This window comes from Mustelus asterias, chromosome 9, assembly GCF_964213995.1.
Source record: "Mustelus asterias chromosome 9, sMusAst1.hap1.1, whole genome shotgun sequence".
In the NCBI taxonomy this organism is placed as follows: Eukaryota; Metazoa; Chordata; class Chondrichthyes; order Carcharhiniformes; family Triakidae; genus Mustelus; species Mustelus asterias.
Window position 1 is genome coordinate 99,893,394 of NC_135809.1, and position 13,850 is coordinate 99,907,243.

General features: G+C 39.9%; 1 protein-coding gene across 16 annotated transcripts in view; it reads right to left on the reverse strand.

The window, feature by feature from the left end:
• The window catches only part of ppp6r3 (protein phosphatase 6, regulatory subunit 3), a 93,920-nt gene that overhangs the window by 13,813 nt on the left and 66,257 nt on the right, over positions 1–13,850 (reverse strand). For all 16 annotated transcript variants that reach the window (XM_078220660.1, XM_078220655.1, XM_078220652.1 and 13 more), the window contains 5 exons: positions 13,061–13,115; positions 9,368–9,498; positions 9,010–9,134; positions 5,838–5,988; positions 2,999–3,096 (listed from right to left, as the gene is read on the reverse strand). In XM_078220660.1, coding sequence (XP_078076786.1) covers positions 2,999–3,096; positions 5,838–5,988; positions 9,010–9,134; positions 9,368–9,498; positions 13,061–13,115 — 560 coding nt within the window. The remainder of the gene's footprint in view (positions 1–2,998; positions 3,097–5,837; positions 5,989–9,009; positions 9,135–9,367; positions 9,499–13,060; positions 13,116–13,850) is intronic.

Here is a 13,850-nt window from a genome sequence, read left to right on the forward strand (position 1 = left end):
CCACTTCGTTTCAAGTGCTATATCTAACCATTTCTTGATAACATACAATGTTTTGGCCTCAACTACTTTCCATGGTTGTGAATTCCACAGGCTGGGTAAAGAAATTTCTCCTCATCTCTGTCCTAAACAGTCGACCCTGTATTCTCTCCTGGTTCTGGATAACCCCACCATCAGGAACATCCTTCTTGCATCTACCCTGTATAGTCCTGCTAGAATTTTATAGGTGCATGGTCTATGCGGAAACTTCTGGATTGCTGTTCAGCCACAGTGTAGAGGGAACAATGGGTGAGATGAACAGTATATAGATGTTGTGGTAACTTGGCCACAAAAAGGTTGGTTGAACACATTGTGATGTTCAGTCTTCTTTACTTAGAAATATATCGAAACACAATACAGCATGGACTTAGAACTGGAAGCAGCGAGTTGCACAGGTCCCTCGTGGTAAGGCTAAACCCATGAAAGCCCTTTTAGGAACAATCCATACAAAGAATAACTAATTGGACATGGGCCCGCTTCAATGGGGTGAGAACAGATCTGGCTCAGATAAACTGGAATCCAAGGCTGGCAGGCAAATTTGTAATGGCACAAACTCAGCTGCTTTCAAGAGACAGTTTGAGTACCGTCACAGTACATTCCCCAGAGGGAAAGGTAGGGCAAACAAATCCAGAGCTCCATGAATAATGAAAGAGAGAGAGTAAGATAAAGCAGAAAAAGGGTGCATATGTCAGGTGGATAATACAATTGAGAACCGGGTTCAATATAGATTTTTTTTCACTTCCAATCTGAAACTAAGAGGAACAAAGAGATGGTATGGGAAAAGAATTTCAGCCAATATAAAAGCAAATCCAAAAGCCTTCATAGATAAAAAAAAAGAAAGAGTGGGGCAGATGATCGACCCAAATGGGGATTTATGCATGGAGGGCAGGGAGCAAGTTTAAGGTATCAAATGAGTTTTTCACATCTATTTCTATCAAGAGAGGTGCTGCCCAAATCATTGCAAAAAAGGAGACAGTTGAGACACCTGATGGACTAAAACTTGATAAAGATGAGGTATTAGCTTGTCTGTCTGCATTTAAAGGCTGATAAATCAGAAGAACTGGATGTGATGCATCCAAGTATTTGAGGGGAGGTTGGTAATTGTGGAAGCACTGACTATAATCTTTCAATCCTCCTTAGATACAAGGTGGTGCCAGATACTGGAGAATTGCAAATATTACATTGTTGTTCTCAAAAAGATTCAAGGGGTAGCCCAGCAACCAAGGGCCAGTCAGTGTAACCTCAGTGCTGGGGAAACTTAAGGAAATCCAACTCTGATTTTTTAAGGACAAAACTAACTTGATTGAGTTTTTGATGACATAACAGAGGGTGGATGAGGGTAAAATGTGGTTGATGGGGCACGCATGGACCCATAAGGTGTTTTGATAAAGTCCACAGAACAGGTTTGTGAGCAAGCTTAGAGCTCACTGAATAAAACAGACAGTAGCAGCATGGATACAAAATTGGCTGAGTCACAGGAAACAGATTACTGGTGAACAGTTGTTTTTCCAGACTGGTGGAAAGTTATTCAGTGGGATTTTCCAGGAGTCAGTGTTTGGACAACTGCTTTTCTTGATATATACGTTAGTGAGTGGACTCGAGCGTGTATAGGGCAAAATTTCAAAATGTGCAGTTGTCACAAATCCTGGAAATATTGTGAACTGTGAGGAGGTATGGTTAAACTTTAAAAGGACATGGGTGGAATGGGCAAATAGCAGATGAAATTTAATGCAGAGAATTAAGAAGTGATTCATTTAGGTAGGAAGAACGAGGAGACACAACACAAAATAAAGGATACAATACTAAAGTGTGTGGAGGAACACAGGGACCTCAGGGTATATGTGCGCAACTCATAGAATATGGTATGACAGGCTGAGAGAGTGGTGATAAAGCATAAAGGATCCTGGGTTTTGTAAATAAGGGCAAAGAGTACAAAAGCAAGGAAGTTGTAATTAAACCTGTGTAAAAGACTGGTCTGGTCTCAACCAAAGTTTTGTGCCCAATTCTGGGCAGCACACTTTGTAAGGAGGAAGCGAAGGCATTAAGAGGTGTAGAAAAGATTCAGAAGTATGGCTTTAAGGATAAGGAACCACAATTAGGCAGACAGACTGGAGAGGCCAGGGCCATTCTCTTTGGAGAAGGGAAGGTTAGGAGGATATTTAATAAAGATGTTCAAAGTCATGAGGGACTCGGACAGAATAAATGGGGAGAAACTGCTCCCATTGGCAGAAAGATCACGAGGACATTGATTTAAAGTATTTGACAAAAGCAACATGAAGGATAAAAGTTTTCACACTGCAACTGGTTAGAATCTAGAATGACCTAAAAGGGAGTGTGGTAGAGGCAGATTCAATTGAAACCTTCAAAAGAGAATTAGATAATTATCTGAAGAGAAAAGATTTTCAGGGGCGACACGGTAGCACAGTGGTTAGCACTGCTGCTTCACAGCTCCAGGGACCTGGGTTCGATTCCCGGCTCGGGTCACTGTCTGGGTGGAGTTTGCACATTCTCCTTGTGTCTGTGTGGGTTTCCTCCGGGTGCTCCGGTTTCCTCGCACAGTCCAAAGATATGCGGGTTAGGTTGATTGGCCATGATAAAATTGCCCCTTAGTTTCCTGAGATGCGTAGGTTAGAGGGATTAGTGGATAAAACATATAGGGATATGGGGGTAGGGCCTGGATGGGATTGTGGTCGGTGCAGACTCGATGGGCCGAATGGCCTCTTTCTGCACTGTAGGGTTCTATGATTCTAGGGCTACAGGGAAAAGGGATGTAGGACAAGATAAGTTACCCCCACAGAGCTGGCAGAGGCTGAATGGCCTCCTTCTGTGCTGTAACCATTATTTTTATTCGCTAACACTATTTTTTTGTTTTTGGGGAAAATAGTGTGCAACATATCTAACTTCCCAACATTAAAAAAATCTTGGCAATTCAACATCTGAAACAAGGAAGGAGGACGATTACCTTCAGGATGTGCTATTATATTATTGTGATGGGGATCCACTGGGTCAGCACTGGTTTCCATTTCAACAGGCGAGCTACTTCTCAAAGGATCCTTTGAGCTGAATCAAAAAATATTTAGTTTGCAACTTACTGGTACTGTAGTGCAATATTTACATATTGCTTACACTTTTACATAACATTATGAACATGAATCTGTTATCTATGTATGGGTTCGATATCATTTGGAACTGCGTGCCTTGGGTATCCATACTCTGTTGCTAGACACTTGAGTCTTTGGTCCTCTTTCTTTATGGAGAGCACAATTTTTATCTTCTCACCCAAAATGTCCATCAGCAAAAAAATTCACAGACTCCTCCTGCAAAGTGGGACTGAGTCAGCAAAGAAATGCAACAGGTAAAGTTCTAAATTTCACTCTGCTACTTTGAGCATTCTCCACAACAGGATGCTGCGATTTAATCAAAAAGACATTCTGCCCACCACACAAATGAGTAATGTGTATATGAATTTTAGAACCCATGTGATACCAGGTGTGTAAGTCATACGCCCCAACAACTGTTGGATTGTATCAAACTGCACGCCCCTTCAGCTGTTTTCAACAGACAGAGTACTGTCTGCACTCAGTCAGTGCTTGCAAAACTCAGAACATAGCATCCAACATTAGATGTGATTCTGCAATTGGACAACATTTGCTAAACAATCCTGATTGTGCTTAGAATTATACTGACAATCAATTTTAAATGATCAGTTAGGCTTGCAGTGTGGCTCACCTGTGTGTTCAGGAAGTTACATACATTTACAAAAAGAGCTTTACAAACAGAGAGAACATGTCCACACATTGTTCCTTTTCAATGAAATTACTGCCATTTCCTGGTTCATTTCCCATGGCAAGGCCTTGACCAGAGTCTACCCCTTGCTTTGAATTAAAATCTTTGCAGTTAATGGCTCACTGGTGCATTATCCATGGCAACTCCTCTACTAGAGTCTACTTGCCAACCAATTAGCACACTCTTTTCACGTAGTATAAATTGTTCCCTTTGAGATTTGGTATCCTTGTGAATCTGCCTTGATAAAAGCCAGATGAAAAGTTTTGACAGCATGCCTTTTTCAGCAATACTCCCAAGTTCTCATCAGTTTAATGGTTTCTAATTGATTGCCGTCTGAGAGAGGACTTCAATACCACACCCTATGGATAAGCACAGAATCACTAATAACTTCTGAATTTCTGCATTTAACATTGCTGCTGCCAATTTCAGAGTAGTAATGATAGTGAATGCTGATAAAACTGTCATTATTACTGCAAAATCATCTCTGGAAACAGGAGAACTTGTTTGAGCTTGGGGAAACGTGTTTTAACTGAAGAAAACTAGTGAACGTGTTTAGAAGTGTTTATGTTTGCCCTGCAATGCTTAGTTTGCAAATTTAATGCTTTACGGGATGTGGGCGTTCTTGGCTAGACGGCATTTAATACTCATCCCATTTAAGAGGGCATTTGAGAGTCAACCACATTACTGTGGATCTGGAGTCACATGTAGATCAGACCAGGTAAGGATGGCAGATTTCCTTCCCTAATTTATTAGTGACATTAGTGAACCAGATGCTTTTTATAACAATGGTTGCATGGTCAATAAACTTTTAATTCCAGATTTTAAAAATTGAATTCATATTTCACCATCCAGTAGGATTTGAACCCAGGTCCCCAGATCTTGCCCTGGGTCTCTGGATTGCTAATTCAGTGACAATACCATTGCACCATTGCCTCCCAATGTGCCATAATGCCTCTGAATCTGCACTGTAGCATAAGAGGTTTCAGGTTCACACTCTGCTAACTCAACATGGGACCTATTACCCATGGGGCTGCAGTGATTGTGCTACATTAGGCTTAAATATCTGTGCATTTGATGAAGGACAGTGGGGCAGGGAGAGGAGAGAGAAAGGCATTAAATGCCACAGACTATTTAAGATAGCATTTATGCTATCGCTTTTGCATCATAACCTGACTCGCAAAAGGAATAGTGCAGCCTTACTTCTCTTGGGTTTTTAAAGTATTTTTAAAAGTTTTAAAGTTAAAGTTTAAAGTTTATTTATTTGTGTCACAAGGGGGTTTACGTGAACACTGCAATGAACGCATTGTGAAAATCTCCTAGTTGCCACACTCCGGCATCTGTCTGGGTACAGAGAGAATTTAGCATGGCCAATGCACCTAACCAGTCTTTCGGACTGTGGGAGGAAACCGGAGCACACAGACATGGGGAGAACGTGCAGACTCTGCACAGACAGTGACTCAAGCCGGGAATCAAATCCAGGTCCCTGGCGCTATGAGGCAGTAGTGCTAACCATTGTGCCGCCCAATTAGGGGACAGATTATTTAACAGCTGGTCTTGGATCGGTAACTGGAGGTCAAGTGCTTTCAAACATCTTTATGTAGTTAATTTGGTCAGGGACTTTCCCTTACTCCAAGGTTTTCAAGAAACATTTTGAAGCTTTCTTCAGCAGAAGTAGCAGAGATTCCAAGTGAAAATGTAAGCAATATAACACAAAATATATTTACATTAACAGCACAAGGTAGATTGGACAAAATCTTACATGAGGTCGAATTTCTTTCAATAAATGCTACATCATACACTAAACGAGGGTGAATTGGTGTGCAAGAGACTCAAAGCTAAATCAAGAGATAGGGCTTTAGCAAGATCATACAAGCATGAAAAGTAACGTGGTAAAATAATACTGGAAGCAAGTTCCAAAACACTAGCACTCAATGATTGGCCTCTCACAGTAAATTAAATGGAAGCATCAATACAACTCATTAAAATTTTTTTTGGAGATCCAGAATAAGTATTACCTTAACGGAGATGAAAAGTCAGAAAAAGTAGCCCATCCAGTTTCCTGCGGTACTGAGTCACCTGAACTCCACAAAGTAGGTTCATTAGAATTTGCTGCAGTTATATTTGCAGTTTCCATAGGCACTTCAAAGTTTGCTGTCCATCCTGGGGCTGTAAAAACAGTTCCTGCAATTAGCAAACTTTACTGCAACCAAACATCCATGACAATTATTGCACTTAATCTCAAGGAAAGCTTTTCTTTTGGGGAGGGGGGAGGGTAGTGTTTTGATCTAAATTGAGACCAGTAATGTTGAATTTTATTTTAAGAATCCAAAAACCCAGAGATGCATTAAAAAAATGCAGCCTCATGGTTCACAACAAAAATAATTTTACTACACCAAAATAAAAGAGCATAAACACTAATAACTACATTCTCCCTGATATAATCAGCCATGTTAAATATATCACAAGTGCAATGAACACAATTATAATATAAACCAAAGTTATTAACTCAAATTTCCTTTATACCGATTTGACTTACACCCCCAATAACTCAAGTCAGAAAATAGAAGATTAACCACTTGGTCTGACTACTGTTTCAACGATTCGAATGAAGGCTTTTGGCTTACTTTTGGTAATGTTGTTCCTTCAAATCTCATCCAACCATCCTGTAGCTGGAGACTGTCAGTTCAATATTGGTATCACTTGGATCTTAAGTGCCACCACCTCAGGTTAGAATTTTACTAGTTCTACAATTCTATCACTCTGGAGTCTTGCATATAAATCTGTCTCTCTCTTCTTTATATAGCTATCCCAAAAGTTCAAAGAACAGTACAGCACAGGAAACAGGCCCTTCGGCCCTCCAAGCCTGTGCCGCTCCTTGGTCCAACTAGACCAATCGTTTGTATCCCTCCATTCCCAGGCTGCTCTTATGACTATCCAGGTAAGTCTTAAACGATGTCAGCGTGCCTGCCTCCACCACCCTACTTGGCAGCGCATTCCAGGCCCCCACCACCCTCTGTGTAAAAAACGTCCCGCTGATGTCTGAGTTATACTTCGCCCCTCTCAGCTTGAGCCCGTGACCCCTCGTGATCGTCACCTCCGACCTGGGAAAAAGCTTCCCACTGTTCACCCTATCTATACCCTTCATAATCTTGTATACCTCTATTAGATCTCCCCTCATTCTCCGTCTTTCCAAGGAGAACAACCCCAGTCTACCCAATCTCTCCTCATAGCTAAGACCCTCCATACCAGGCAACATCCTGGTAAACCTTCTCTGCACTCTCTCCAATGCCTCCACGTCCTTCTGGTAGTGCGGCGACCAGAACTGGACGCAGTACTCCAAATGTGGCCTAACCAGCGTTCTATACAGCTGCATCATCAGACTCCAGCTTTTATACTCTAAACTCATAGTGTTTCAATTATTAGGGTTTCTCTATGCTCTTATAACCAGCACACAGAATTTCAACTGAATTCTGCTTGAAGAGATGCTCCCTGCACTCAGCTTGTTTAAACCTAAAGGGAAACAACTTAGTACACTCCATTTTCCCCATAATTAACTTTTGGTTGACCCGGTTTCTATTGTTCATCTTCCCAACAACTTGATCACATTTCATTTCAGGAAGGCAGCTCACCACCACCTTCTCAAGGGCAACTAGAGATGGGCAATAAATGCTGGCCAGCCAGCGACGCCCATGTCCCACGAATGAATAAAAAATGGTCAGTTACTAGAAGGAAGTTGCTTCACCAGTAAGCTCCTCTCAGAGAAATCTAGGTCTTAAAAGGAGCCATCGTCCCAACATAAAACACACATTTTCCCCCCAAAACACACAGGCCTGTCACCGTAGTTATGGCAAAATACCTAGTACTATTATAATTAATGTATTTAGACACTTCTAATTGTTAATTCATTAGCTTCCTATTTTGTAATTTATTTTCCCGACTGCTCTTCAAACTTACCCTCACATACCACTGCCTAACAAAGAGATAGGTAACCATGTCAGAGGTCTTTATCAATGCTATGTTGACACAAATAGTCAATTCACTTAATTCTCTTTTCTGGCAGAGGTAAAGGACATGATAATCTCCACTACTCTGCCCAAGTGCCAACTAAATCATGTGATTTAGCACATTTATGGTTATAGGAACCATCACGGTCAAACATAACCTTATATATAATATGTAAGTATATATATAATTTCCAAAAAAGTGCATAGGATACCAATCAGAATGAATAATATTAAATCCAATTGCATCAGCCCCCATCATCATCTTCATAGAAGGGAGGTGGTAGCATAATGGTATTGTCACTGGACAAGTAATCCAGAGAACTAGGGTAATCCTCTGGGACCCGGGTTCAAATCTAACCACAACAGATGGTGAAATTTGAATCTGGAATTAAAAGTCTAATCACGAGCATGAAACAATTGTCATACAAATCCATTTGGTTCACTAATGGCCTAGCAAGCCACTCAGTTCAAGGGCAATAAATGCTGGCCCAGTCAACGAATAAAAAAATCTGGCCTACATGCGACTCCAGACCCACAGCAATGTGGTTGACTTTTAAATGCCCTCTGAAATTGCTTAGCAAATCATTCAGTTCAAGGACAATTAGGGATGGGATGCCCATATCCCCTGAAACAATAAAAAAATCCTGACTGAAATCTGCTAATGCGGTACGGACCATGTATTCATTATGTTCTTTCCTATCGTGAGAACTTAACAGAAATAAGCTTAGAACATAACAGGCTCTGTTCCACAGCACACAAATTTAGAATATTGGACACCAAACATTAGAGATCCAACATAAAGAAAATGAGATTCATTGTTGAGGCTAACTGAAAGCATTTACCTAGCACCCCAAAGGTTTTAAACTGTGTATTATTAGTTCCCCAGGGAATGATAGCTACTGACATTTGGCAAAAAGGACACACTTCCCTGAACCAATGAAGACTTTTTATAACGAGAGAAAGAAAATCAATTTATTCCATAGCAAGGTCTTTTTATGCACACAGGTAAAATTTTATATTAAAGCAATGCCATGGCACAAAGTGAGAACTTGATTTAAGAATTATAAGACTGATTTCATAGTTCACAAAAGGTTTCCTCAAATATTTAAGCTTCATGATGATCATAACCACATCATTTTAGGATCAGCCAAAATGAATCAAGTTGGCTACAATCACTACTTGCCATCATTTGTATCCACTTCCATTCTATCATCTGGACTGGCACTGGGTACAAAAGAATTATTCCGTTTATCCACATCTTCATCTTCAGAATCTGTGCTTTCTTCACTGTCTGTGCTCCCTGAACTTCTGTACAAAATAGAAAATAGTCTGTCAATTATAACATGACTGTTAAAATTAATTTTTTTTGGAAACTAAATTATGGGGTGGGGGGGGGGGGGAGAGAAAGAGAATGGTGCTTTGGGGAGAGTGTGGGGCATGGGGGGGTGGAAAAGAGAGTGGTGCTTGGGGATGGGGTCAGCTGGCAAAGGGGGTGGGGCAATGTAGATAAAATTAACACGTGCCTATCTCTGTAAACTTACCTATGTCGATTTTGTGCATCTTCTGCGAAAGTTATATCTTTCTCATCCCAAATATCTTCCTCATCGGAACCGCTGTCATCAAATTGTTGAATCCTCTCTTTACAGCATGCCTCAAACAGAGCTACATTGGCCTGGACCCAGAATATAAAATGTCAGAAGTTTGCAACAAGATAAAATTCAGCACATCTAATGTCTGGTTGCAATTAGCTACAAAGCTGCCTCTATTTCTCAGGAGTAATAAATACCCTTACACTTCAGTTCCCAAGAAAATCTCAAACTAAATTCTCAACACGTATAAGTGAACAGGAAAAAAAACCGCATAAAAACATGCTGACTCAACTGGACGGTTTTGCTGAGGGGATAAGACACGTTAGGAAATACTGGGAAATCACCATCATCAGAACAGTGTGTGGTGGACAATAGCAAATAATAACATGCTCGTAGAAATCCCCAACTTCCAGAAGAGAAATGTGCTTCAATTTCAGAGAACACATCAGAATAGAATAATCAATACAATGGACAAGTTAACAATTACAAATTAACGATATAAAATTTTAATTGCTGTGGTGTTCTCTCGGGTTCACGGAACAACATATGAAGGCATTCTCTTGCAAGTTGTGAGCACAGCCAAGTAGGATAAAGGTTCTATTACAGTTAAGGGATCTAGCTTTAAGCACATCACTGACATACGGCACAAGTAACATTCATACAGCAATCACGCACTATATTTCTAACATTGTAAAAAGAGGAGGTACTTCTGCCAAAAATACGCTCCTTCTATGGATACCTCAAAAGTAATTTTTCTCGATGGCAACAAATAGAGTTGGAGTTAAATGGTGCAACATGGCTATAATATCCAGTGAAACAGTTTGAGAAATGTAAAATAAAGTTTATGATTCAGTAGATAATTTCTCAAAATATTTATTTAGGCCAATTGTCTATCACACATTGCATCCAACATAAATAATTATTCTTTCACTCAGAACACATGAAAACACAAGACAGGAAGAGGAGTAGGCTATTTGGTCTCTCAAAACAGCCCCACCATTAAATATGATCATGGCTGATCTGACTGTGCCCTCAATTCCACATTCCCGCCTATCGTCAACAACCTTTGACTGCCTTGTTAGTCAAGAATCTATATAACTCTGCCTCCACCATTCTGGGAAAGTGAGTTCTACACTCATAACCCTCAGAAAAAATTCTCATCTCCGTCTTAAATGGGAGATCCTTTATTTTTAAGATTGCGCCCTAGTTCTAGTCTCTCCCACAAGAGGAAACATCCTTTTAGCATCCACCACATCAAGATCTTACATGTTTCAACATGATCAGTTTTCATTCTTCTAAACTCCAATAGATACAAGCCCGAACTCTCCAACCTTTCCTCATAAGATAACCCCCATATTTAACTCTCAGCAGTCTTCCTCATTTCATGAGTGAAATGGCTGTGGTGAGGAGAAAGAGAACTAACTTCTGCATGCCTTTTTTTTTGTCCTTGAATATTCCCACATTGCTTGCAGACATCCAGTTATCTGTCACGCAGTGACTGAAGCAAGGAAAACATTCAGGGTGGCCTCACTCGAGACACACTTCACTTTCACTAATGATTTAGTTGAATCTCACAACCAAAATCCTGCATCCTACCAGATTGCAACATTAAATTACGTGTCTAAAATGCACTGCTACCAAACTAAATATGCTTGGTCAATTTAAAAACATAGCCAATGATTAGTTATAGAGAGGAACAAGCAGCAACCAAGAATAAAAGCACTCCAGTGGAGGAGAGCTAACTATAACAAATTAAGGAGGGATGTGACAGAGATAAGTTGGAGCCAAAGACTGGACACAAATGTAATGATGCAATTGGCAGCCTTGGAAGGGGAGATGGCTTGGGTACAGGCTATATATATTCCCACAAGGAGGAAAGGGAGGGGAACCAAAAATAGGCAATAAATTAATGAGCAGGATGAAGCAGAAAAAAAGCAGCTTGACAAAAAGGAGAATCAGGTTAAATATAGAAGTACAGAGAAGAGTCAAAAGGAAATAAGCAGGGCAAAGAGACGGTACAACATATATTAGTTAACATAAAAAGGAACCAGAAACTAGAGGTCTTCTAGAACATAGAACAGTATAGCACAGAACAGGCCCTTCAGCCCACGATGTTGTGCCGAGCTTTGGTATATTAACAGTAAAATGGTCCGAGGAGCAGTGGGGTCATTTGGGACCAAAATAAAGATCCACTGGCGGAAACAGAAGGTATGGCTGAGGTACTAAATGAACACTTAGCATTATGTCTAACAAGGAAGAGGACTTTGTCGAAGCAATGGAGCAAATGGCTGAAAGGTCAATAACCAGAGGACACAGATTAACCATTGTTTAAACGGCAAAAAATGTAATCAGTAATTAGGATTTAGAATTTACTGCCTGATAGGTGGGGGGATTACAATTTGATTTAGTAGTAACTTTCAAAACAAAATGGAGTTTAAAAAAAACACTGCATGATTGTGGGCAAGAGCAGGGTGGCAGGAATAAATGAACTGTTCTTTGAAATAGCCAGCTCAGATCCAATATGCTGAAAAACCTCCTTCTATTCCGCACTGTTCTATGAACAATGTCAGGCTACCTACTAGTGTACAATGTTACACTGGAGAATCTATTTGGCGAGAGCCAAGGAAGAAAAAAAGATTCAATTACATTGGTAGTCTATAGGTCACCAACTAGTGGTAAAGATGCAGAGAAACAAATCTGCAATGAAAGTATAAAAAAGTACAAGAATTGTAGCGCAATTATAATTGGCATAGACTGGTTTACTAACAGTACAAAGGGCAAAAAGGGGCAAGAGTTCCTGGAGTGCGCTCAAGAGAATTTTCTACAGTAGAATATTTCTAATCCAATGAGAAAGGAGGCAATGCTAGAGCTGGTTCTTGGGAATGAGATGGACCAAGTGTCAGTAGGGGAAGATTTAATGGACAGAAAACATTGTATCACAAGGTTGAGGTTAGCTATAGAAAAAGACATGGAACAATGTCCAGAGTAAGAATAATTTAATGTGGGAAAGTCAACTTCAATGGGGCAAGAATGGACCTGCGACCAGATAATTTTGAATCAAATGTTAGCAGATTCCCACTGACAGAAGGATTGCGAACAAGAGGGCCTAGATTGAAGGTAATTGACAAAAGAAGCAATGGCAACATGAGTAAAAACTATTTTATGCAACGAGTGATTGGGGTGTGGATTGTACTGCCTGAGGGTGTCTGAAGGCAGGTCCAACCAAGATATTTAAGTGGGAATTGGATCATTATCTGAAAAGGATGAATGTGCAGGGCTACAGGGAGAAGGCCGAGGGGCACTTGCCTCTCTCTGTGCTGTAACAATTCTGCGATTCTGTAATGCAGCCACATTTGAAATATTTTCGCAGAATTCTGTACTCCATTTGATACAACTATACCATTCCAGTCCTACAAAGTTAATGTCAATTGCAGCATTGTTTCAGCCAAGCTGAATATAATCATCTGCTGCAAAAAAAAATTAAATCTGGGATCTTTCCGGTTTTTACAGCTCAGCTATTCACTGGATATCAGGAGGTATTAGGAAATTGGTGTCAAGTTCTGTAATTTCTTCTTGCCTAACTGGTTTATTTGTTCACAATACCCCCCCCCCCCCGCCCAAGTATAATAGAAACAAAATACTTACACTCTCATTTGTATTCAATGAGAAGTTGATATCAGCAATTCTTTCGAAGGGAACACTGCAAATGATTCAAAACGTTTTCTAGGGTTACAATACGGTAAGTTATAAGCTTAACTTTAAGCAATGTAAACTAAGTGGTTTTATAAAGATTATGGTTATCATATACTGATTATCTGTTTCAGCACAGCTCATTTTTCAAATGCTATTTGAGAAGTTACCAAGTTTTAAGTTTATAAGGGAAGAAAATCCTTAATTGATTCATGTCAGTTTATGCAAATATTACAAAATAATTCTTTACTAAGATTCACATTGTGTATGAAGCATATGAGAAAACTAAGTAACCTATTTCTGGCACACATTTCAGGCTTCAACAGCAAATAAAAAGACTTAAACAAATGTTACTTAATAACAGATATTTGAGCTGATGGAAAAGGAAATACTATATCTAAACAAATTACCTACCTTCTGTATGATCAACCTCATTCTTTGAATGTAGTTTATCACATATGATAAGATGGCCTACTGTCCACACATTAGGGCATGGACAACATTCTTCAAGGATTTTATGCTCCCAGATGTCTTCTCTTTTGTTCTCAAAGCATAAAAGGCCTACCAGAAGAGGCATCCTAAAGTGGAATTTACTCTTATAGAATGCCTCCATTTATGTAGTGCTAATTTGGTTAAACATACCAAGAGACTTCAGAGTCAAGGTCAGACCCAAGCATGAATAGGATGGAGACAGGGAGGAAGTCAAAGCAGCCATCAAGCTAAGTTATCAAACTAAAGATATCAA